Source organism: Myotis brandtii, unplaced genomic scaffold, assembly GCF_000412655.1.
Source record: "Myotis brandtii unplaced genomic scaffold, ASM41265v1 scaffold152, whole genome shotgun sequence".
Classification (NCBI taxonomy): domain Eukaryota; kingdom Metazoa; phylum Chordata; class Mammalia; order Chiroptera; family Vespertilionidae; genus Myotis; species Myotis brandtii.
Window position 1 is genome coordinate 1,686,858 of NW_005355502.1, and position 27,863 is coordinate 1,714,720.

A 27,863-nucleotide genomic window follows, 5' to 3' on the forward strand; every position below is an offset into this window, starting at 1 on the left:
TTAACATAGGTAAGGGATCAAGATGGCAGTGGATCAGGTGGAAATTACACTCACCTCCTCACAGGACTGAATTGGAATTACACTAAATTATAGAACAATCAACCTGAATATCTAACTGAAGATCAGCTGAACAGAAGTCTTATAAACAAGGATTTACAGAAGAAGCCACTTTGAGACTGGTAGGAAGGGCAGAGATATGAAAAGAGCTGGCCCTGCATCCCCATATAGCTGTTGAGAATCAGAAGGGATATCTTATCAGCAAAGGTGACCCCTTAAAAGTGTGCGGTCTCAACCCTATGCAGAGCTCCTCAGCATAGAGCACCAGAACTGGAAGAGGAGACTACATAAAATCTGGCTGTGAAAATCAGCAAGGATTCTGTCTTCCAGGGAGAGAGAGGGGAGTCTGCTTGAAACCCAGGCAACCTTTTTTTTTTTTCAAATATATTTTATTGATTTTTTACAGAGAGGAAGGGAGAGGGATAGAGAGCCAGAAACATCGATGAGAGAGAAACATCAATCAGCTGCCTCTTGCACACTCCCCACTGGGGATGTGCCCGAAACCAAGGTACATGCCCTTGACCGGAATTGAGCCTGGGACCCTTCAGTTTGCAGGCCGACGCTCTATCCACTGAGCCAAACCGGTTCTGGCAACCCAGGCAACCTTTTAAAGGGCCAGTGCACTAAATATCATTTGTAGCCATTCACGCTGGGCTCTGGTGGAGGGAGAATGGCTCAGAATGGGCTGGAGTCATGCAAAGAGAAAATGGGTTGAGGCTCCAGGGAGAGAGCTGAATGGACAGCCACCAGGGTCTTTGTTCTGAGTCCCTCTCCCACACCACCCACAGACACCATTTTCCCTGGGTCAAGCACTCCTCTCCATATGACATTAGCCTGGTAGAATGCAATAGTCACTCCTTTCCAATTCCCTGTTGCCCTGCCAAGCTCATGCCCTACAGTGGAGACTTTTCTAGTGGCCTCTTGAGGAGGTTTAGACAGACTTAGGATGTATTAGAGACTGAGTTGTGTGGCTCTGGGGTGAGTTCCATTCACTCTCCCATGTACACCTGACTAGTGTTGCCCTCCCTGGGCGGGGATCCTCTACTCTCACCCTCCCAACTCCTGGTGGCCATGTCCTGCTAAGCTCATGCCCTTCAGAGAAGTCTGATGGCTATTGCCGGCCTGACCCCATGATGCAGACTTTCATGGAAGACTCTCAAGGAGGTCCAACCAAAATTGCAGCAGACTGAGTGCATGCTCTACTGGTGCCACTGTTTTTGTATAGAGCCCTCCCCCCACATGGGCAAATCTTGGTCTGTTAGGGCCAGATGAACTCTGCTGGCCTCACCCAGATGAGTCTCTGAGACCCTGCCCCACCACAAAGTTCTGTGGATACCCAGCAGTTGGTGAGTAGCCTTAGTGTAATCTGGGACTTTTACTGAGTGGCCTCAGACCAAGCACTGGCCTCAAGTTTACATATGTACCAGTCTGGTGACCACTATTCATCCCTACCTGGTGATTCACTGAGAAACTACCTCATGCAACTCATGTACCACCAGAAGCTCCTTTAGTGATGGAGCCTAACAGGTAACTAGTAGGCTGGTGCCTTGGACTTTTTGCCGACTCACCCCCAAGATTGGTGCTGGGAGAAATGAGCCTTGGCTACTCTCATGCATAGCCATGCACTGCAGAGGTAGCCAAAAACTGTGGATCACTTTATAGTACCCAACTAATAATTGAGGGCCAGTCATAGGAAGTACCTAATATTGAACTGCATCAGAGTCATGGCCAACATACCCCAGAACCAATACACCTGATGGTATGCTTCAGACCACATAGAGCACGACCCAAGTATCTCCACAACATCACAAAAAGGAGATCTCAGCATGCACCAGATCCTGCTGGGGCCAATTCTGCTTCATGGTGTTATCCCTGGCACAGCAGCTTGTTCACCATGGTTGGGGTTGATGCTCATAGTCAACCTGCCTGAGGGTCAGCCCCACCTCACAGAAGTACAAAAAGCAATCAAGACTTAACTATAACAGGAGAGCTCACATAACCCACACAAGGGACATTCCTGGAGCACCTATCTCAGGTGATCAGGAAGACTTTAATACTGAGCTCCACAAGACACCTGCTACATAAGGCTACCATGCCAAGACTAGGAAACATAGCAGATTTACCTGATATACAGAAATGAATACAGAGAGGCAGAAAAAATAGGGAGACAAAGAAACATGACCCAAATGAAAGGACTGGAGAAATCCCCAGAAAAAGAATTAAATGAAATGAAGGTAAACAATGGCTGATACAGAGTTCAAAGCAATGGCTATGAAGAGCCTCAAGAAATTTAGAACTTAGAGAGAATTTCACCAAAGAGATAGTAATCATAAAAAAGGACACAAAGCCCTAGTTAGAGTGTCAGCCCATACACCAAAGGGTTGTGGTTCAATTCCCAGTCAAGGGCATGTACCTGGGTTGTGGGTTCTATCCTTGTCCCCAGTCAGGGTGCATGCAGGAGGCAACCTGTCAATGTGTCTCTCACATCAATGTTTCTCTCTCTCCCTCTCTCTCTCTCTTTCTCTCTCTCTCTTTTTCTCCCCCACTCTCTCTTCCCTTCCACTCTCTCTGAAAATCAATGGGAAAAAATATCCTCAGGTGAGGATTAACCAAACCAAACCAAACAAAACAAAATGGATGTAGAAACCATAAAAAAGAACTAGTCAGAAATAAAACAATATCTGAAATAAAGAATACACTGGAAGGAATCAACAGCAGATGATTAAGCAGAGGACCAAAACAGCAATTTAGAAGGTAGCAGGAAACTCCCAATCAGAGCAGCAAAAAGACAACAGAATTTTTTTAAAAAGGAGGATAGTTTAAGGGATACCTGGGACAATGAGTAGTATAACAATATCAACATAATAGGGGTTCCAGAAGGAGAAGAGAGCAATAGATTGAGAAACTATTTGAAGAAATAATGACTGAGAACTTTCCTAACCTGATGAATGAAAAAGGCATACAAGTCAAGGAAGTGTAGAGAGTTCCAAACAATATGAACTGAAAGAGGACCACAAGATAGATCATAATAAAAATGGTGATAGTTAAAGACAAAGAGCATCTTATAAACAGAAAGAGAAAGTCAGTTATCTACAAGGGAACTCCAGTAAGACCATCAGCTGATTTCTCAACAGAAACATTTAAGGCCAGTGGGATTAACACAAAATATTCAAAGTGAAGGAAAACAAAGATTTAAAACAAAACTAATCTAGCCAGCAAGGCTATCATTTATAATTAAAGAAAAAATAAAAAGATTTTCAGACAACAAAACCTAAAGGATTTCATTATCACCAAGTAAGCATTCTGAGAAATTTTAAAGAGACTTCTTTAAGAAGAAAAAAGAAAACAAACAAACAAAAGGAACATAGTTAGAAAGAAAAATATGGCAATAACCACTTTAAAGATAAATACTCCAGTCAAAGCATACGTAGCTGAAAGTATAAGAAAACAAGAATCTTATATATGCCGTCTACAAGAGACTCACCTCAGAATAAAAGACAGGCTAAAAGTAAAGGTATGGAGTTATTTCACACAAATGGAAATAAGAAAAAGCTGAGGCAATGATACTTATATCAGACAAAATAGACTTTAAAACAAAGGATCAATCCAAGAAGAGAATTTAACCCTTGTACATACTTATGTACCCAAATATATAAAGCGACTCTTTATGGGCATATGGAAGAGATCAACAGTAGTACAATCATAGTTGGGGATTTCAACACCCCATTTAAATGAATGGATAGATATTGCAGACAGAAAATTCACAGGGAAACACTCTTAAATGACATACTATAACAGAATTAATTGATATCTTCAGAGAATTTCACCCACAAGCTGCAGAATATACATTCTTTTTAAGACATATGAAACTATATCTAGGATAGACCATATAATAACACACAAATCAAGTCTCAATAAATTTAAGAAGATTGAAATTATTTCAAGCATTTGCCCTAGCAACAATGGCATAAAAGTAGAAATCACAAGAAAATAAAACTGAAAACCACATGAAAGTTAAATAACATGTTATGCTCTAGCTGGTTTGGCTCACTGGATAGAGCATCAGCCTGCGGACTGAAGGGTCCTGGATTCAATTCCAGTCAAGGACACATGCCTGGGTTGCAGGCTCAATCCCCAGTTGGGGGCATGTAGGAGGCAGTCAATCAATGATTCCCTCTCATCATTGATGTTTCTATCTCTCTATCTTTCTCCCTTACTCTCTGAAATCAATAGGAATATATTATAAAAATAAATAAATAACATGTTACTAAACAATGAATGGGTTAACAGTGATGTCAAGGAAGAAATCAAAACATACCTTGAGACAAATGAAAATGAAAACACAACAAGCCCAAATCTATGGGACACCAGGAAAACAGTCTTAAGAGGAAAATTCATAGCATTATAGAAAGAAACAAGAAAAACTCAAGAAACAAGAAAAACCTCAATCTAACCTTACACCTAAAGTAACTAGAAGAATAACAACAAACAACACCTAAAGTGAGTAGAAGACATGATAAATATCAGTGCAGAAATAAACAAAATAGAGTCTAAAAAAAAACAAGACAAAAGGTAAATGAAACCAAGACCTGGTTCTTTGAAAAGATAAACAAGGTTGACAAACATTTCTTCTTGACAGACTCTTCAAGAAGAAAAAATAGAGAGGACCCAAATAAATAAGATCAGAAATGAAAGAGGAGAAGTAACTGACCACAGAAATACAAAGGATTATAAGAAAATATTGCAAACAACTATATGCCAACAAATCAGAGAATATGGAAGAAATGGTAAGTTTCTAGGAACATACAATGTCCCAAAAGTGAAGAAGTAAGAGAAAATCTAGGAGGAGCCAAGATGGCAGCCAGCAGGACGGCAATGAGGGAGAGTGTGAGTGAGGGAGGGAGTGAAAGGGGAGTGTGTGGAGGTGTGGTGTGTGTGTGTGTGTGTGTGTGTGTGTGTGTGTGTGTGTGAGGGGCAGTGTGTGTGGGAGTCTCAGGGCCTGGCATACTGGGCTCTCTTAGATGAGATACCCCCACTACTGTTGCAAACACTCCTTGGCATCTGGCAATGACACAGAAACCATGTCATCTTGAAGGGTAGAGCTACTGTGACTAGGAGCCCAGCCTCACCACCACCCAGACTGGCCTCAGACGCAACCCAAGACTCTATAGCCACTCTGGCCATGACCTGCTACTATAGCTGCAGACCCACAAACACCAGGACTCCAGCCTTCTTTGCCACAGGCTCCTGTGAGTCCTGGAGTGCATTCCCCTCCCACCGACCTACCACAGTGGCACAGCCCCATGTGTTCCAGCCCCTGGGCTCTCCCATGACTCTTGGCAGGTGCAAGGCTCCCGCTGACCCACTGTATCCACGCATCCTGGTGCCTGAGCTCTCCTGAGACTCTTGGGACGCATGATGCTCCCGCCAACCCACCACTGTGGCACAAGCCCCACACAGCTCAGCACCTGGACCCTTCAGTGATAGTAAAAATAGGGAGACAAAGTAAAATGTCCAAAGGAAAGAAAAGGAGGATCGCCAGAAAAGGAACTAAGTGAAATGGAGGCATGCAATATATCAGAAAAATAATTCAGCGTAATGGTCATACAGTTCATAAACCAGATGGATGAGAAAATCAACAACTTATGTAAGAATCAAGAGGAGCCCTCACTCGCTACCAATGGCTTGCCTCGCCACCTGCATGCCCTGCCACTGCCCTGCAGAAATGCTTCGATTACACACAGGCCTTCGCCAGATTAGGTCCATGTCCAGGGCATTGGCTCCTCATCTCACTTGTTCTTATGCCAAAGATGTAAAATTTGGTGCAGAGGCTCAAGCCATAATGCTTCAAGGTGTAGACCTTTCAGCCAATGCTGTAGCCATTACTATGGGGCCAAAGGGAAGAACAGTGATTATTGAACAGAGCTGGGGAATTCCCAAAGTAACAAAAGATGGTGTGACCGTTGCAAAGTCCATTGACTGAAAAGATAAATATAAAAATATTGGTGCTAAACTTGTTCAAGATATTGCCAATAATACAAGTGAAGAGGCTGGGGATAGCACCATGACTGCTACTGTGCTGTCATGCTCCATTGCCAAGGAAGGCTTTGAGAAGATCAGTAAGGTACTAATCCAGTGGAAATCAGGAGAGGTGTGATGTTAGCTGTTGATGCTGTAATTTATGAACTTAAGAAGCAGTCTAAACCTGTGACAACCCCTGAAGAAATATCTTAGTTTGTTACAATTTCTGCAAATGGAGACAAAGAAATTGGCAACATAATTTCTGAGGCAATGGAAAAGGTTGGAATTAAAGGTGAAATCACTGTAAAGGAAAAACAATGAATGATGAATTAGAAATTATTGAAGGCATGAAGTTTGATCGAGGTTATATTTCTCCAAACTTTATTAATACAGCAAAAGGTCAGAAATGTGAATTCCAAGATGCATATGTTTTTTTTGAGTGAAAAGAAAATTTCTAGTGTTCAGTCCATCAGACCTGCTCTTGAAATTGCCAATGATCACTGTAAGCCCCTTCTCATAATTGCTGAAGATGTTGGTGGAGAAGCTTTAAGTACACATGTTTTGACTAGGCTAAAAGTTGGTCTTCAAGTTGTAGCAGTCAAAGCTCCAGGTTCTGGGAACAGTAGGAAGAACCAGCTTACAGACATGGCTGTTGCTACTGGTGGTGCCGTGTTTGGAGAAGGATTGACTGTCAATCTAGAAGACGTTCAGCCTCATGACTTAGGAAAAGTTGGAGAGGTCATTGTGACCAAAGATGATGCCATGCTCTCGAAGGGAGAAGGTTACAAGGCTCAAATTGAAGAACATATTCAAGAAATCATTGAGCAGTTAGATATCAGAACTAGTGAATATGAAAAGGAAAAATTAAATGAATGCCTGGCCAAACTCTCAGATGGGATAGCTGTGCTGAAGGTTGGTGGGACAAGTGATGTTGAAGTGAATGAAAATAAAGAGTCACAGATGCCCTCAATGCTACCCGAGCTGCTGTGGAGGGAGGCATTGTTCTGGGAGGGGGCTGTGCCCTGCTTCGATGCATTCCAGCCTTGGGCTCATTACCTCTGACTAATGAATATCAAAAAATTGGTATAGAAATTATTAAGAAAGCACTAAAAACTCCTTCAATGACCATTGCTAGGAATGCAGGTGTTGAGGAATCGTTGATAGTTGAGAAAATTATGCAAAGTTCCTCAGAAATTGGTTATGATGCCATGGTTGGAGATTTTGTGAATATGGTAGAAAAAGGAATCATTGCTCCAACTAAAGTTGTAAGAACTGCTTTACTGGATGATGCTGGTGTGGCCTCTCTGGTAACAACAGCAGAAGTTCTGGTCACAGGAATTCCTAAAGAGGAGAAGGACCTTGGGATGGGTGGGATGGGCAGCATGGGAGGAGGGATGGGAGGCAGCATGTTCTAGCCCTTTACCATCATTACTGAGAACTGAGAGGAAGCTCAGGGCATCTCCTCACCTGTAACTTCATAGAAGTTAGTTGAAGGAAATGATTGAAGAAAAGGCTGGCTGAGGTTCAAGAAAATCACTCTAACCATCAGTTACTGGTTTCAGTTGACAACATGCAATGTTTAATGTTGTCATTGTCCATGCCTACAGATAATTTATTTTTCATTTTTTAATAAAAATACATTTGTACATTTCTGATAAGTGCAAGAGCCATATACCAATGTACTGCTTTGAACTTAAATCACTGAGGCATTTTTACTATTATTCTGTTAAAATCAGGATTTTAGTGCTTGCCATCACCCGATGAGAAGTGAAGAAGCAGCCTTTCTGTGGAGAGTAAGAATAATTGTGTACAAAGTTGAGAAATATCCAATTATGTGACCTTTGTAAAATAAAAATTTAAAGTTAAAAAAAATAATCAAGAGGAAATCAAGAATGATATGGCTACAATAAATAACATGATGGAGGGGGTCAACAGTAGACTTGAAGAAGCAGAGAACCATATTAGTGAGTTAGAAGACAGGGCAGAAAAACAAGCCTGAACTGAACAATTGCAGAAGAAAATTAGAAAGCAAGAGGAGAGCATAATGGAGCTTTGGGAAAAAACAAAATGAAGTAACATACATATAATAGGGGTGCCAGAAGGACAAGAAAAGGAGCAAGGATTAGAGAACCTATTTGAAGAAATACTAACAGAAAACTTCCCTGATTTGTGGCAGAAAAAGTCACGTAAGCACAGGGAGTCCCAAACAAGATGAACCCCAAAAGACCTATATTAAGAATGTCATCATTAGAATGGCAAACATCAACAACAAAGTAAGAATCTTAAAAGCTGCAAGAGAGAGAGAGAGTTACCTACAAAGGATATCCCATTATATTATCAAATGATTTCTCAACAAAAACACATCAGGCCAGATGGGAATGGAATGAAGTATACAAAGTGATGCAAAGCAAGGGACTGAATCCAATAATACCCTATCCAGCAAGGCTATCATTCAAAATGGAATCAGGAGATTCACAGACAAAAAAGGGCTAAGGGAGTTTATCGCTACCAAGCCAAAAATGCAAGAAATGTTAAAGGGGAAATTGGGAGCTTTGCAGACAAAAGAAAGGCTAAGGGAGTTTGTCACTACTGACCTAGCAATGCAAGAAATGCTGTAAAAAGAAGAAATAGATAAGGAGGAAGGAACACAAGCATAAAGTACAGAAATGGCTACAAACAAGTACCTATAAATAATAACATTAAATGTACATGGATTAAATGCTCCAATCAAAAGACATCTTTGTAGGATAAGAAAACATGACCCATATATATCCTGTCTACAAGAGACCAACCTCAGAACAAGGGACTCACACAGACTGAAAGTGAAGGGATGGAAAAATATCATTCAAGCAAATGGAAATGAAACAAAAGCTGGGGTAGCAATACTTATATCTGACAAAATAGACCTCAAAGTGAAGACCACATAACAGGAGACAAGGAAGGCCACTTAATAATTCTAAAGGGATAAATACAGCAAGATGATAATAACTCTGGTAAACATATATGCACCCAATGCAGGAGCACCCAAATACATAAAACAAACTTCTGGAAGATATCAGGGGAGAGATCAACAGCAATACAATCATAGTAGGGGACTTTAATACACCACTGACATCACTGGATAAATCCTCTAGATAAAAAAATCAGCAAAGAAACAGCAATCCTAAATGACTCACTAGATCAGATGGACTTAATTGACATCTTTATAACGTTCCACCCCCAAACTACAGAACATACATTCTTCTCATGCGCACATGAGACATTTTCTAAGATAGACTACATATTGGGACACAGGCAAAGTCTCTTCAAATTCAAGAAGATTGAAATATCAAGCATCTTCTCAGATCACAATGGCACAACATTAGAAATAAACTACAATAAAAACAATAAAAAATTCAAACACTTAGAGGCTGAAGAGCATATTATTAAACAATGACTGGGTTACCAAAGAGCTCAAAGAAGAAATAAAAAACATCCTGGAAACAAACGATAATGAAAACATAACAATCCAAAATCTTTGGAACACAGTGAAAGCAGTCATGAGAGGGAAGTTCATAGCATTACAGGCCTACCTAAAACAACAACAACAACAAAACAACAAGAAAAACTTGTAGTAAACCATGTAACTCTGCAACTTGAAGAATTAGAAAAAGAGCAACAAGAAAAGCCCAGAGTGAGCAGAAGGAAGGAAATAATAAAGATCAGAGTGGAAATAAATGACATAGAGACCAAAAAAAATACAAAAGATCAGTGAAACCAAGAGCTGGTTCTTTGAACAAATAAACAAGATTGATGAACCTCTAGCCAGGCTCACCAAAAAACAAAGAGAAAGGAAAAATGGAGAACAGGAGAGAAACCAAGATGGCGGCATAGGTAAACACCTGAAATTGCTGCCTCATACAACCACTTCAAAACTACAACTAAAGACAAAACAGACATCACCCAGAACCACAGGAAGGCTGGCTGAGTGGAAATTCTACAACTAGAAGGAAAGAGAAAAGCACACTGAGACTCAGGAGGTGTACAAACACCAGTTTCTATTTTAGCTGAATGAAATTAACTATGTACTCTTTCTCCTGATAACACAGATTTTCCAACAATGATATATCTTTGAAATACTCAAGATGAAATAAAGAAATCATGTTTTATGTGTGATAGTACTATGAGCAAAGACCAAATCCATTTCTTTGTTGCATGTGGTTAGTATTCATCCCCAAACCTATCATTACATGGGAATCACCTGGGTCACTTTTAAAAATCCAAATGTCGATAGGTAAACACCGCAGACTGCTGCCGCAAACAACCACTTCAAAAATACAACTAAAAGACGGAACGGACATCACCCAGAACCACAGGAAGGCTGGCTGAGGAGAGACTCTTCAACTAGAAGGAAAAATAACAGCACACCGAGGCTCAGAGGAGGCGCAGTGTGGAAAATACTCAGGTGCGGAGGTGCGCGCGCAAAGCGGGCTGGTGGCTGAGAGCGCGGTTGTCGTTTTCGGTCAGGGGGGAGTCTCAGACTCTGAGCTCCAGATACGGGCGAATCGCTGGGGACTCGGACTCAAACGGGAGAAGCGGGAGTGTCTGGCATCAGTTGGAAGGCAGCTTTCTCTCCGATGTTTGCAGCGGTTCCTGGGGTTCTGAGAAGCAGAGCCTCTGGGAACGGGACTGAGAGGGGCTATAACCGCTCCCTCCGCCCGCCCTGTTGAGCCCGCCCCGCCCAAGCCCTGCGCAGAGCCATTTGCCGGATCGCCTCAGGCAAAGGCTAGATTAGCACCTCCCCAGAGGACAGAAGTTTTCCGCGGCAGACACAGCTGATTCACACAGCCAGTCGGCCTGGTGGTCAAATCCCTCTAGTATTAACTACAACAATCAAGGCTCAACTAGAACAAGACTGCGCACAAAGACCACTAGGGGGTGCACCAAGAAAGCATAAAAAATGCGGAGACAAAAAAACATGACAGAAATGGAGGATATAGAGCTAAAAAACGCAATTTTGAGGGCTTGCAATAAACTTTTGGAGAGCCTCACGAAAACTAATGAGACCCTCGATGCTATGATAAAGAAACAACTAGAAATTAAGCATACACGGTCGGAAATAAAGAATATTACACCCAATAGCAGACCAGAGGAGCGCAAGAATCAAGTCAAAGATTTGAAATGCGAAGAAGCAAAAAACACCCAACCGGAAAAGCAAAATGAAAAAAGAATCCGAAAATACGAAGATAGTGTAAGGAGCCTCTGGGACAGCTTCAAGCGTACCAACATCCGAATTATAGGGGTGCCAGAAGAAGAGAGAGAGCAAGATATTGAAAACCTATTTGAAGAAATAATGACAGAAAACTTCCCCTACCTGGTGAAAGAAATAGACTTACAGGTCCAGGAAGTGCAGAGAACCCCAAACAAAAGGAATCCAAAGAGGACCACACCAAGACACATCATAATTAAAATGCCAAGAGCAAAAGACAAAGAGAGAATCTTAAAAGCAGCAAGAGAAAGACAGTCAGTTACCTACAAGGGAGTACCCATACGACTGTCAGCTGATTTCTCAACAGAAACTTTGCAGGCCAGAAGGGAGTGGCAAGAAATATTCAAAGTGATGAATACCAAGAACCTACAACCAAGATTACTTTATCCAGCAAAGCTATCATTCAGAATTGAAGGTCAGATAAAGAGCTTCACAGATAAGGAAAAGCTAAAGGAGTTCATCACCACCAAACCAGTATTATATGAAATGCTGAAAGGTATTCTTTAAGAAGAGGAAGAAGAAGAAAAAAGGTAAAGATAAATATTATGAACAACAATTACATATCTATCAACAAGTGAATCTAAAAATCAAGTCAATAAAAAATCTGAGGAACAGAGTAAACTGGTGAATATAATAGAATCAGGGGCATAGAAAGGGAGTGGAATGACAATTCTCGGGGGGGAAAGGGGTGTGGGGGATGCAGGAAGAGACTGGACAAAAATCGTACACCTGTGGATGAGGACAGTGGGGGCGGGTAAGGGCTGAAGGTGGGGTGGGAACTGGGTGGAGGGGAGTTATGGGGGGGAAAAAGAGGAACAACTGTAATAATCTGAACAATAAAGATTTATTTTAAAAAAACAAAACAAAGAGAAAGGACCCAAATTAGCAAAATCAGATATGAAAGAGGACAAATAACAACAGACCCCACAGAAATACGAAGAATCATAAAAAAGATACTATGTGCAACTCTATTCCAACAAACTGGTTAACCTAGAATAGACATATTCCTAGAAAAATACGACCTTCTAAAACTCAACCAGCAGGAATAAAAAAATCTGAATAGTCTGATATCTATGGAGGAAATTGAAGCAATAATAAAAAAACTTCCAACACACAAAAGCCCTGGACCAGATTCACAGGGGAGTTTTATCAAACATTCAAAGAAAAAATAAAACCTACCTTCCTCAGACTATTCAAAAAAATTCAAGGGGAAGGAACACTTCCAAGCTCTTTTCACAAAGCCACCATTACCCTAATCCCAAAACCAGATAAAGACAATACAAAGAAAGGGAATTACAGGCCAATATCTCTCATGAACATAGACGCCAAATTTCTCAACAAAATTATAGCAAATCAAATCCAGTATTACATTAGAAAAATCATACACCATGACCAAGTGGGACTTATTCCAGGGATGCAAGGATAGTACAATATCCGCAAATCAATAAACGTGATACATCACAGAAACAAATTGATAGAAACCATATAATCATACCCAAAAGCATTTGACAAATTCCAACACCCTTTCATGATAAAAACTCTCATCAAGGTGGAAATAAAAGGATCATACCTTAACATAATAAAAGCCATATATGACAAACCCATAGCCAACATTATACTCAATGGGCAAAAACTAAAACCATTTTCCCTAAGACCAGGAACAAGACAGGGATGCCCACTCTCACCACTCCCGTTTGACATAGTACTAGAAGTACTAGCCATTGCAATAAGACAAGAAGAAGAAATAAGAGGCATCCAAATGGGAAAAGAAGAAGTAAAACTGTCCTTATTCTCAGACGACATGATATTGTACATAGAAAACCCCAAAGAATCTATCAAAAAACTACTAGATTTAATAAGTGAATTCAGTAAGGTAGCAGGATACAAAATTAACACCCAGAAGTCTATGGATTTTCTATACACCAATAATGAACTCACAGAAAGAGAAACTAAAAAAACAATCTCATTTACCAATGCAACAAAAATTAAGATAGGTAAGAATAAATTTAACCAAGGAGATAAAGGTCCTGTACTCAGAAAATTTCAGGACGCTGAAAAAAGAGATAGAGGAAGACATGAACAAATGGAAGAATATACTGTATTCATGGATTGGTAGAATTAACATCATTAAAATGTCCAGAATACCCAAAGCAATCTATAAATTCAATGCAATCCCCATTAAAATACCAATGGCATACTTAAAAGACCTAGAACAAACTATCCAAAAATTAATATGGAATAAAAAAGACCTCAAATATCTGCAGCAATCTTCAGAAAAAAACAATGTTGGAGGGTTCACAGTACCAGATACCAAGCTATACTACAAAGCCACTGTTCTCAAAACTGCCTGGTCCTGGCAGAAGAACAGACATATAAACCAATGGAACAGAACAGAGGACCCAGAAATCTACACAAGCCATTATACTCAATTAATATTTTACAAAGGAGGCAAGAGCATACAATGGAGTCAAGACAGTGTCTTCAATAAATAGTGTTGGGAAAATTGGACAGATACTTGCCAAAAAAAAAATGAAACTAGACCACCAACTTGCACAATACACAAAAATGAACTCAAAATGGATAAAGGACTTAAATGTAAGATGGGAAATGATAAACATCTTAGAATCCATAGGCAGCAAAATAGCAGACATATGTCATAGCAATATCTTTACTGATACAGCACCCAGGGCAATGGAAACTAAAGAGAAAATAAACAAATGGGACTACATCAAAATAACAAGCTTCTGCACAGCAAAAGAAACCATCAACAAAACAACAAGAAAGCCACTGCATGGGAGAACATTTTTGCCAATGTTATCTCAGATAAGGGTTTAATCTCCAAAATTTACAGGGAAATCACATAGCTCTTAACAAAAAAGATAAAAAATCCAATCAAAAAATCGGCAAAGGACCTAAATAGACATTTTTCTAAAGTGGACATACAGAAAGCCAAGAGACATATGAAGACATGCTGAAAGTCACTAATCATCCAGAGATGCAAATCAAAACAACAATGAGGTACCATCTCACACCTGCTAGAGTGGCTATCAACAATGAATCAACAACCAGTGGTGGAGAGGATGAGGAGAAAAAGGAACCCTCATGCTCTGCTGGTGGAAATGCAGACTGGTGCAGCCACTGTGAAAAACAGTATGGTTTTTCCTCAAAAAATTAAAATTGGAACTGCCATTTGACCCAATAATCCCACTTCTAGGAATATATTCCAAGAAGACAGAAACACTAATCAGAAAGGATATATAGCAGCACAATTTACAATAGCTAAGATTTGGAAACAGCCTAAATGTCCATCCGCTGACGAGTGTATTAAGAAACTGTGGTACAGCTACACAATGGAATACTATGCTGCTATAAAAAAGAACTAATTCTTACCATTTGCAACAGCATAAATGGAACTGGAAAGCATTATGCTAAGCAAAATAAGCCAGTCGGAGAAAGATAAATACCACATGATCTCATTCATTTGTGGTGTATAAAGAACATTATAAACTGATGAGCAAAAATAGATACAGAGGCAAGGAAGTATCAGACAAATTGTCAAACTACAGCGCAAAGGCAGGGGAGCATTGAGGGGAGGTAAGAGATCAACCGAAGGACTTGTATGCATGCACTGGGGATGTGCCCGCAACCAAGGTACATGCCCTTGACTGGAATCGAACCTGGGACCCTTGAGTCCGCAGGCTGACGCTCTATCCACTGAGCCAAACTGGTTAGGGCACATGTTTTTATTTATATATATGTATCACTCTTCTTTAATCATCCGCTGAAGAACTCTTGAGTTGTTTCCATGTGTTGTCTATTGTAAATAATGCTGCAATGAACATATGTAATCTCTATTTATGAATAATTGTTTTCAGGTAGATACTTGGTAAAAAGCTTGCTGGGTCATATGGTAGCTCTAGTCTTAATTTTTTTTAGAAACCTCCATACTGGTTTTTCAGAATGACTATACCCACCAGCAGTGTACGAAGGTTCTCTTTTCTTCACATCCTCTCCAACATTTATTATTTCTTGTCTTATTGATAATAGCCATCCTAACAACTGTGAGGTGCTGAGATATTACTAATTCTAATGAGTAATCTACAAGTATATTTTGAAGTTCAGGTGCTAATGAACAGTTTGTTGTCCTGTTCCCTCATGAAAACTAAGCTTCTGTATGTCTTCTGCTTGATTCTAGGTCTCTATCCTGCTACCAGTGGAGAGGCCTATGTTAATGGATTTGCCATCTCAAAGCAGATGGTCCAGATCAGGAAAAGCTTGGGCCTGTGTCCCCAGCAGGACTTGTTGTTTAATTACTTGACAGTATCAGAACACCTTTATTTCTATTGCATGGTAACCAAAGACATGTTGCTTTATTTCCACTCTATTCCTGTACTTAAGATAGAGTACCTACTATCAATATCCTTATTCTTTGAACTTTCTTTCAAAAACTTATTTTTGGTGAATTCTTCTTTAAACATAAAGAGACACAAAGGGAAGAAGACACTGTGTAGATGATGTAAGAAAAGAGCTGGTGAAACATGTTTCTGACGATGAAGTCTGCCTTCTCTTTCTAGATTAAAGGCGTCCCTCGAAAGATGTACCCTATAGAAGTTGACCGTATGCTGTCTGCTTTTAACCTGATTGAAAAGCGAAATGCATTTTCAGCATCACTGAGTGGAGGAATGAAGCGCAAACTCTCCGTCATTATAGCACTTATAGGGGCCTCCAAGGTAAAAGTAAAATAAAAGCTAAAAATGGATCCCCACTGAAGCATGTCTAAAAAAAATAAGCTGGCACAAACCCATGTGCTTCTATGTACCTAACACTCTAAAAGGAGCCTCCCGAATCCCAGATGTGCTTACATTATCAACCTTGTTGGAATAAAACGGTCATAGGTTTGGAATCAGTCCAGCATTCCTAATTCAGTTTTAGTCTAAGCTTATCATCTTAGCTCAGTTGGACAAGTGACTGGAAAGACCCCAGTGCACTAATCTGTCGTGTTTGACGTGGTCATGGAGTTGTTCTTCTGGTCTCCAGGTGGTGATACTTGATGAGCCCACAGCTGGCATGGACCCTGCCTCGCGAAGGGCCACCAGGGACCTCCTTCAGCAGTATAAACAGGGCCGCACCATCTTACTGACCACCCACTACATGGAAGAAGCTGACATCCTGGGTGACCGCATTGCCATCATGGTGAAGGGATCCTTACGATGCTGTGGCTCTTCACTTTTCCTCAAAAACATATATGGTCTCTCTCCCTTTAATCATTCTTTTGATATTGATGTCTTAATATTATTCTAACATAGCTTTTATGAATATTGATATCTTAATAATATTATTTAACATAGTTTTTGTGTGTGTTTTACATCTACCAATCACTTCAGTGATTCCCTCTATTCTTTTAATTGGGTTCAACTATGAGCCCTTTGAAATAATGGTCATATTTCAATTTTTCAAAACTATTGCATTGTCCAGATTTCATGTTTATTTCTTTCATATGACATCCATATAAATTGTAATTTGCCCAACTGCAGTTGGGCCTTTAGTGAGCTAGATATCTCAATACATAGATAGATGATAGATGATAGTCAGACAGTAGATGGATGATGAATAGATAGATATATTCATGGATTCTATGAAAAATGTAGGGAATAAATATCTACTCCTTGTTTAAATCAGTATAAAATTGCTTCTGTATGTGCAGAATATTTTGTTCTAATTTTGAGAAGACTTTTTCTAAACATAAAAATGCCAAATATGTCTTAATAGCTTCCTTACCTCTTTTAGGTAATTATTTAAAATTATCTATCCATCAGTTTTCTTTGGCCCGCTAAATAAAATTTCAGCACCTTATCTCCAACTTTTCATATTTCTTTCCATTTTTCCCTGAAGCACTAGCTTAATAGAATATATAATTTATTCATTTACCTTGTTTATTATCTGTCTCCCCTCTATAGAGGAAAAATTGTCAAGGAAAAAATTTTAGTTGAAGAATAATTTATGTAATTTAGTTGAGTACAGTGAGTAGATATTCCATGCTCAGTTTGATGAGTTTTTACAATTGTATATGCCCATTTGACTCCAAGTAAAGCAAGATACAGAGTATTTCTATGACCCCAGAAAATTCCCTTTAACCTCTTTCCATCAATTCCTTTCCCAGAGGCAATTGCCTTATCATTTTTATTACCATACATTAATTTTGCCTGTTCTTGAAAATAACAGAAATGAGTCATACACAATAATTTCTTGTTTCTGGTTTCTTCACCTCAGCACAGTAGTTTGAGATTAATCTTTGTTGCTGCATGTATCAGTAGTACACGTGTTCTACTCTTCGTGGATTTTTAGGTTGTTTTAGGTCATTTCTAATTTCCAAATATCATGAATAAATATGTTGTAAACTTGCTTGTAAAAATCTCTGTTGGATAAAAATTTATCTTGGGTGAAAATACATAGGAATGTAGTTACTTGGTCAATTATTAAGTGTACATTCGGCCAAAAGAGTCTCCAAAGTGCTTGTATTATTTTACAACTACCAGCATGTTTGAGAAATCAATTTGCTCTACATCCATACCAATATTTTGGTATTGTATTTGGATTTCAGCTGATCTAGAGAATGTGAAACAATATCTATTACTTTAATTTTCATTTTCTTAGGAATAATTATATTTAGTACATTTTCATGTACAAATTGGTTTTTTGTATAATTTACTCTATGAAATATAAATGTTGGTTTTGTATCTTTTTTGTTGTTAATTTGCAGTTCACATATTCTAGAAGTCCTTTGTCAGATATATGTATTGTGAATATTTCTCAAATGCGTTTCTTGCCTATTTATTTTTTTGCTAGTATCTTTTATTGAGCATAAATTTTTAAATTTGGAAAGCCCAGTTTATCAATTATTTTCCTTTTTTTGGTCCATGCTTTTAAGGAAACCTTTGCTTATGTAAAGGTTGCAAATATATTCTCTTATATTTCTTCTGGATTTTTTTATGGTTCTAGCTTCTAAAAGTTTATGACCTATTTCAAGTTAGTTTTTGTGTGAATGGTGTTAGATAAGTTGTTGATGTTGATTTTTCCATGTTAATATCCAGAATACATTTAACTTTTTTTTTCTGTTGAATTGGCACTTTTGATGAAAATCAGTTGATTCTTTATATGTTGGTCTACTTTTGGATTTTCTATTCTTTCATTGACCTATGTCTATCTTTCTACAAATATCATAGTCATGAATACTGTGTCTTTGTAGTAAGTCTTGAAAACAGGTAATATAAATCCACTAACTTTTTTTTTCCAAAATTAGTCCCCCCTGTTTTAGTCCCTTTTTAGTTCTATATGAATTTTAGGGTCATTTTGTCGAATTCTACAAAAAAACCTGGAAGAATATTGATTGTGATTGCTATGGATATTTATACCATTTGAGAAGACTGTTCATTTTAATAATATTGACTCTTTTCATATATGAACATTATATTATTTTCTTTATTTAGGGTCCATCCATTTAATCATTTTGGGCTGTATTTTGTTGTGTTTACTATGAAGGTCTTTCATTAGATTTATTCCAAGCTATTTTTGTTTTTAATTTTATGTAAATAATATTACATATTTAAATTCATTTTATAATTGTGTCTTTTCTAATATTTAGATATATAATGACTTCTATATTGATCTTGTATCCTATGAACTTGTTTATTCACATATTAGGTCTGATAGTATTTTTGTGGATTTTGTGCAAAAATCTTGTCACCTGTGTATCAGAAAAGTTTTACTGGTGTAAGAACAGACACATAGATCAATGGAACAGAAGAGAACCCAGAAATAATCCCACAAATATATGGTGAATTAATTTATGACAAAAAATTCAAGAATATGTAATGAGAAAAGGACAGTCAATTCAATAAATGATGTTAGGAAACTTGGACAGCCATATGCAGTTGGAACACTATCTTACACCAGACACAAAAATCAATTCAAAATGGATCTATGACTTTTCAAGTTAGTGTTTTTTGTTTTCCTCAGATAAATGCCCAGAAGTGGAATTGCTGGATCATTTGGTAGTTCTGGTTTTTAAATTTATTTTACTGAATTTATTGCGGTGACATTATTTTGGTTTGCAAAATTTATTGTTTTATTTAAGTTGTTATACAACCTTATATTGGTTGTATTAGTTTTTGTGTACAGTATAGTGACTGGACATTTTTATACCTTGCATTATGATCAGCCAACTAATTCTGGTAATCATCTGTCATCTTGTAAACTTATTGCAATACTAGAGGCTTGGTGCATGAAATTTGTGCACGGGTAGGGTCCCTAGGCCTGGCTGGCGATCAGGGTCCATTGGGGCCTTCCGGCTGCCAGCCAGGGCCTTCCTTTGTTCTGTGCCACCCCCTGGTGGTCAGTGCACATCATAGCGAGCGATCAAACTCCCTGTTTCCTGGTCTAACTCCAGAGGGGACACTTTGCATAGTAGGCTTATATAGAGATAGATTATTGACTATATTCCCATTCCTCTTTCAACCATCCCCTACCAACTCCCTTCTGGTAACCATCCCTTTGGTTTCTGTTTCTATGAGTCTGTTTCTGTTTGTTTTGTTTTGAACTGGCCCCCTGTTTAAAAAATTTGAGGACCCCTGGATTCTACATATAAGTGAAACCACATGGTATTTGTCTTTCTCTGACTGACTAGTTTTAAATTTTGAGGAACCTCCATACTGTTTTCTACAGTAGCTAACCATTTTGCATTCCCACCAACAGTGTACAAAGGTTCCAGTTTTCTCACATCTTCCCCAACACTTGTTGTTGTTTTTGTTTTTTAATAGTTGTCCTAATGGGTGTGGGGTGATATCTCATTGTGGTTTTGATTGGTAATGTTGAGCATCTTTTCTTTTTTCCTTTTTTTAAAAAATATGTTTTATTGATTTTTTACAGAGAGGAAGGGAGAGGGATAGAGAGTTAGAAACATCGATGAGAGAGACATCAATCATCTGCCTCCTGCACACTCCCTACTGGGGATGTGCCTGCAACCAAAGTACATGCCCTTGACTGGAATTGAACCTGGGACCCTTGAGTCCGCAGGCCGACACTCAATCCACTGAGCCAAACTGGTTAGGGCATGTTGAGCATCTTTTCATATACCTCATGACCATTTCTGTGTCTTTGAGAAATGTTTATTCAAATCTTTAACACATTTTAAAATCAGGATATTAGTTTTTTTTGCTATTAAGTTTACTACTGAGTTGGGATTCCTTATATATTTTAGAAATTAATCATTTACTTGTCATAGTCTCTGCAAATACTTTTTCTCATTCCATAGGTTTGCCTTTCCATTTTATTGATTGTTTCCTTTGTGGTGCAGAGGGTTATTAGGTTGATGTAGCCCTACTTGTCTATTTTTGCTGTTGTTACCTGTACTTTTGGTGTTATATCCAAAAAATTTTTTGCCAAGAAGCTTTTACCCAATGTTTACTTTTAGGAATTTTGTAGGGTCAAGTCTTATGCTTAAGTCTTAAATACACTTTGATTGTATTTTTTGCAATGATGTAAAATTTTTGTGTGTGATGTCAAATATGGGCCCATATTCAGTCTTTGGTAGGTGAATATCCAGTTTTCTCAATACCATTTGCTGAAGAAACTGTCTTTTCTCTATCGTGTATTCTTGGCACCTTGTTGAACAATTGACTATATATGTGTTGGTTTATTTCTGGACTCTCTATGTATTACATTGATCTATTTTTTTTCTAATTTTATTCCAGTACCATACTGTTTTAATTACTGTTGATTTATAATACATTTGAAGTCAGAAAGTGTGATGCTTCCAGGTTTGTTCTTTCTTGAAAAAAATTTTTGGTTACTCAAGGTCTTTTGTGTTTTCAATTAATGTTAGGATCTTCTTCTGTTTCTATAATAAGTGCCATTGGGATTGCATTGATAGGGATTGCATTAATTCTGTAGATCAGTTAAGGTACTATTGACATTTTAGCAATATTAATTCATGAACACAGGATATTTTCCCATTTGTTTGTGTCTTTATTAATTTTTTTATTAATGATTTTTATCAATGAATTTTAGTTTTCAGTGTACAAATATTTCACCTCCTTACTTAAGCTTAATTCTTTATTCTTTTTTTTAATGCTATTGTGAGATTATTTTCTTAATTTTCTTTTTGGGTAGTACAGTGTTAATGTGTGGAATACAATTTATTTTTGTATGTTTTTTTATATTTTATTGATTTTTTTTCAGAGAGGAAGAGAGAGGGATAGAGAATTAGAAACATTGATGAGAAACATTGATCAGCTGCCTCCTGCACACCCCCTACTGGGGATGTGCCCGCAACCAAGGTACATGCCCTTGACCGGAATCGAACCTGGGACCCTTCAGTCCACAGGCCGATGCTCTATCCACTGAGCAAAACCAGCTAGGGCTATTTTTGTATGATTTTTTGATGATTTTTTTATTCTACCTCTTGCTGAATTATATTAGCTGTAACAATTTTGTGTGTGTTTTTTGTGGAGTCTTTAGGGTTGCTTATATATATCATCATGTCATCTGTAAACAAAGATCTTTTTTCTCTTTCTGATTTGGGTACCATTATTTTTCTTGCTTAATTACTCGAATAGAACTCTCAGGATTTGTTGAATAGAAATGGTGAGAGTGGTTACCCTTGTCTTATTCCTGATCTTAGAGGAAAAGCTTTTAGTTCTTCACCATAGAGTATGATATTAGAAGTCAGTTTGTCTTATATGGCATTTATTATGTTGAGTTACATTGCTTCGATATCAGATTTATTGAGAGTTTTTATTATGAAAGGGTATTACATTTTGTTAAGTGCTTTTTCTGCACCTATAGAGATGATCATGTGATTTTTTCTTTTATACTGTACATGTGTTTCTTTTATTGATTTGTACATGTTGAACCATGTTTGTATATCAGGAATAAATCCCACTAGATCATGGTATTTTTGTTTTAATGTGTTCTTGGATTCAGTGTGCTCATATTTTGTTAATAATGTTTACATCTATGTCTATCAGTGTTATTGGCCTGCAGTTTTCTTTTCTTGTGCTGTCTTTTTCTGAGTTGGTTATCAGGGCAATGTTGGCCTCATAAAGTGAGTATAGAATTGTACTGTACTCTTCAATATTTTTTGAATTATAAAGAATTGTCATTAATTCTCTTTTAAATGTTTAGTAAAGTTCCTCAGTGAAATTATCTGCTTCTGGCATTTCCTTTTCAGGAGATTTTGATGATTGATTTAGTCTCCTTACTAGTGATAGTTATGTTTAGACTATCGTTTCATGATTTAATCTTGGTAGATTGTGTGTTTCTAGGAATTTGCCAATTTTACTAGATTATCCAATTTGTTGCCATATACTTGTTCATAGAACTCTCTGGTGATCCTTTTTACTTCTATGATATTAATTGTAATGTCTCATAATTTCTGATTTTATATTTAAGTCTTTTTCTTACTACTATAGCTAATTATTTATTTATTTATTTATTTATGTATGTATGTATGTATGTATGTATGTTTTTATGTTTTTAAACCACCAACCCTTAAAAAGAAAAACTCATGGACAGAGATAGCAGTATGGTGATTGCCAGAGGGAAGGGTATGTGAGGGCAGGTAGAAAAGGTAAAGGGAGGATAAATGGTGATGGAGGGAGACTTAACTTGGGGTGGTAAACATACAACAGAATATACAGATGATATATTGTAGAACTGAAACCTATATAATTATATTAACCAATGTCACCTTAAAAAATTCAAATAAAAACATGGGAAAAATAAGTTTCGTAAATTTTTTCTATTGTTTTTATATTCCCTATTTCATTTATTTATGGCATATTCTTTACTATTTTATTCCTCTGGTAACTTTGCAATTAGTTTGTTCTTTTTCCAGTTCCTTGAGGTATAAACTTAGGTTGCTTATTAGAGATCTCTCTTCTTTTTAATGTTGAGGTTTATCATCATAAACGTTCATCTTAGTACTGCTTTGCAGCATCCCATAAATTTTGGTAAATATATTTTTATTGATTTCAGAGAGGAAGGGAGAGAGAGAGAGAAACATCAATGATGAGAGAGAATAATTAATTGGTTGCCTTCTGCACATCCCACACTGGGGATTGAGCCTGCAACCCAGGCATGTGCCCTGACCAGGAGTCGAACTGTGACCTCTTGGTTCATAGGTCCACACTCAACCACTGAGCCACACTGACCGGGTGGTATGTTGTATTTTTATTTAAACCTGGCTCAAGATATTTTCTAATTTGATATCTTCTTTGACCCTTTGGTTGTTCAAAATGTGTTGCTTAATTTTGAACAAATATTGGGATGTGTTACAACTTTACAGACAGTCCTCGGGTTATGTCAGACTCGACGTACATCGTTTCGTGGTTACGTCACCATCTCCCATCCTATATAATAAAAGGCCATGGACCATAAGCATAATGACCAAAAAGACTGCTTGACCAGTGGCTATGAGGTGCATTGAACACCTCTTGGTCCCTCCCCACCCCTGGCCTGCGAGCAGCGGCTCACGGTGGCGAGTGGGGCAGCATGCAGCTTAGTGAGTGGGCAGGGTGGCTCGCAGCTCCCAGTGGTGAGCGGGCAGGGCAGCAAGCAGTGGCGGGCGGGTTGGCAAGCAGTAGAGAGGTACATGTGCATGATTTTGTGTGCTGGGCCTCTAATTTATTTATAAAATTAAAAGTTCCGTCATTTCGACATATGTACATATGTACTTTATGTTTTTTATTATTTATTTACCACAAGTAAAGGCCAGGAATTGTTATCTTTCTTTTAAAGTTTTTTTTACTGTTTCACTTCAATACTGCTGTGTATGTGTTCCATGTGAGTGACATAGGTGCTTATGCAGGTGGTTTCCAACTTACAGGGAAAATTGCGTTACATCGCGCCGTAGGAACGGATCTCTGACGTAACCCGAGGACCTACTGTATTTAGATTCTGATCATAGCTGTCTTCAAACATTTTAAGAATGGGATTAGGATTTTGCTCTTAACAGAGGTTGGGATCGGTGCATGAATGAGATTATAGAGATCACTTTAAGTTACTGTCTAGTTCCCAGTTGTCTTTTTATCTGACACATCCTCTTTGTTATCCATCCCTGCAGTATTTTACCTTAAAGGGTTTCTCTCTACCCTACTACCCTCTCCCAAACCTTTGAAGGGCCATTGCAGTGAAAGACTAATGAATCCCACAGCTACTTCTCCAGCCTTTTTGTCATACCCTGGGCTATCAGAATGCTATGCAATGTTTTCTACAAAGTCCTGCAGAACCCTGGAGGGATTTTTGTCACTACCCATCCCCAGATTCTGGAAGGCTTGTTCAGTGCGCCTAGTAAAAGTGCAGAATACTCTGGAAATATTTCTCAGGTCTCTGAAGGATAGAAGTTTTAGCTGACTTATTTACTTACTTGCACATAATAGGCACCCAATAAATATGTGTTTAATGAATATAAATCTTGTCTTCTCAGAGTTCAGTGTATATAATACAAGAGGCCAGATAACAGAAGCTTTTCTTTCTATCTCTCATCTATTGGTCTGTAAGAAAATTAATAAAGTTAAAATAGAAGCATTTATTAGACTTTTTAGACTTGTAATCAGATTGAATTGTGGCATGCCATACCTTATTCTTGCTCATCCAAGTCATGAAAATCCAGTGGATTCTCACTAGAATAAGGGAAATAACAAGATTTTTTTTAAATGGATTTCCTCAGGTGTGGGATACCATATAGTCATAGTGAAGGCACCTCACTGTAATGTTGAAGAAATCTCCAAATTGATATATTATCATATACCATCAGCCGCTTTGGAGAAGAATGTTATGAATGAATTATCTTTTCTTCTACCCAAAGAGTACACACACAGGTATGGATTAAGAGAATGCTAATGTTGATGTTTAGATAACAGGAAATTATTGTTGCTTTTCCTGGTTTCTTCAGGCTTAGCAAGTAGAGTTCATTCAACAAGCCAAATCTCCAGTCCTTGCGGCCACTTGCACTGAAGAGAGGGGTGTAAGTTCATGGTTGTAGTGTGCTGGTTTCAATTGGTGATAATGGATGGGATGGTGTAGGTAGAATAAAAGTTGTGTGGTGAGTAGATTGAATGGAAATATTAAGATAATGAGAGAAAAAGTGCTTATAGTGGTGGCCCTTGAAGTCAGGGTGACAAGAAACTAGAGGAAAGAGGCAGTTTTACTGCATTAGTTAGCCAAGTTATTACTCATCAGGGGGAGTCACAAAAAATAAAAACAGCCCTAACTGGTTTGGCTCAGTGGATAGAGCATCAGCCTGCAGACTGAAGGGTCCCGGGTTCGATTCCGGTCAAGGGCATGTACCTCAGTTGCAGGCACATCCCTGGCAGGGAGTGTGCAGGAGGCAGCTGATCGATGTTTCTCTCTCATCAATGTTTCTAACTCTCTATCCCTCTCCCTTCCTCTCTGTAACAAATGAATAAAATATATTTTAAATAAAATAAAAAATAAAAATAAATAAAAAAATAAAAACATGCCCAGCTGGTGTTGCTCAGTGGTTGAGTGTCAACCCAAGAATCAGGAAGTCAGGGTTTGATTCCTGGTCAAGGCATATGCACAGGTTGTAGGCTCAATTCCCCTTAGGGGGCATGCAAGAGGCAGCAGATCAGTGATTCTCTCTCATTATTGATGTTTCTATCACTTCTTCTCCCTTCCTCTTTCTGAAATCAATAAAAAATATTTTAAAAAAGAATAAAAACTTTACTGAGGTAACCATCCTAAAAATTTGAAATGAAAACTAAGAGTGCTCATCAGTGACTGTCAGAGGACTTATCTTTATTTCTTGTCACATACAAATAAGTACTTGCTTTGGTTTTTCCTAGAGTCAAGCCAGTTGTCATAATCAAGAAGAATATGAAAGACTTTCTGTCTCCTTTTCTAAGAAAAAGAGGAATGTATCAAAAAGATTAAAAAAGGGAAAAAAAACATGATTTTAACTATTTTTTCTTTCAATTCTTAATGTAATATAATTTTTAAAGATCACATTACATTCAATGAACTCCATTTAAAAGTATGTGCAAGATGCTATAGAAATTGCTTCTTTTAAACAAAATTACTTTTATTGTTAAATAAGCAGGTCAGAGAAAGATAAGTACCATATGATCTCAATCATATGTGAACAAAATAAGTCGAATGAACAAAATAAACTGATGAATAAAATAGAACCAGAGACATACAAGCATGGAACAGATTGAAAAATTTCAGAGGAAAGTTGGGGGTGTGGGGCTGGAAGAGAGAGATTAATTGGGGAACTTATTTGCATATATGCATAATCATGGACAGAGACCATGGCGTGGTGAAGGCCTGGGAGAGGTGGGTGCAGGATGGTGGGGGGTCAATGGGAAAAAAAACACACTAAACAAACAAAGGCAACATCTGTAAGACTTTCAATAATAAAAATAAATTTAAAAAATAATAAAGAAAATAAATTTTTGAAAAAGTATTACAGTTTGCCCCCTCCCCAGGCCTCTGTTGCACTATTGTTGTGTCCATGGGTTATGCACATATATACAAGTTCTTTGGTTAATCTTTACTCCTCCTTTCCTTTTGAGATTTGTTAGGCTATTGCTCATGCTTCCATGTCTCTGGATCTATTTTGTTCATCAGTTTATTTTGTTCATTAGATTCCACATATAAGTGAGATCATGTCTTTCCCTGATTAGTTCTTTTTGCTTAGCATAATGATCTCCAGGTCCCTCCATGCTGTTGCAAATGGTAAGAGTTCCTCCTTTTTTATAGCTTCATAGTTTTCCATTATGTAAATGTACATCTTTATTATCCACTTATCTACATAGTTAAGAGTTAGAAATAGCCCAAGTGCCCATCATTAGATGAATGGATTTTAACTTTTTATTTAGCAATCTGAAAGTTATTGAAAAGCAGTAGCATGGAACAATGGGATCAAGTAGTGGAAGAGAACCCAGACCCTCATCATAAGCAGGAATGAAAGAATAAAGCATCATAGAGAATTGGGAATAAAATTCTAGATATGTATCCCTAGAGAACCAGGAACCAGGTGGGAGCTTTGGGCCATCATGGTGGTTGTGATTCATATGAAGCTGCAGAATTTCTCTGGTGATTAAGGCAAAGCACCTCCTAAACTTATCACACTCCCCACCTAGCCTCACTCATGTGGACACATGGAATTCTTAAAGATAAAAAAGGAAATTAAACTATTTGGAAGCAGATGATGTTAATCATATCCCCTACCAATCATTTGGACCTAGAGGACAAGAGAGAGAGGAGAGAGGAGAGAGGAGAGAGGAGAGAGAGAGAGAGAGAGAGAGAGAGAGAGGAGAGAAAGAGAAGACCTTAGAGGTGAACAACTAATTGTAGATTGCTATACCATACATCCAGATTTGGAATGATAGACTCACTAGAAATAAAATAAAAATCATGAAATTAGGGAAGAATGTCTTTTCTCTAACACGGAGAGTTTTAAACGAAAAAAAAAAAAGGCAGGGGGAATTATAAGAAAAAGAAATACCTATGGACC

General features: G+C 38.0%; 1 protein-coding gene and 1 pseudogene across 1 annotated transcript in view; both read left to right on the forward strand.

The window, feature by feature from the left end:
- Window positions 1-27,863, forward strand: part of LOC102242210 (ATP-binding cassette sub-family A member 3) — a 273,880-nt gene that overhangs the window by 128,203 nt on the left and 117,814 nt on the right. The window contains exons 13-16 of the mRNA XM_005861509.2: window positions 15,522-15,676; window positions 15,901-16,056; window positions 16,364-16,574; window positions 25,053-25,203. Coding sequence (XP_005861571.1) covers window positions 15,522-15,676; window positions 15,901-16,056; window positions 16,364-16,574; window positions 25,053-25,203 — 673 coding nt within the window. The remainder of the gene's footprint in view (window positions 1-15,521; window positions 15,677-15,900; window positions 16,057-16,363; window positions 16,575-25,052; window positions 25,204-27,863) is intronic.
- LOC102263872 lies at window positions 5,783-7,493 on the forward strand (annotated as a pseudogene).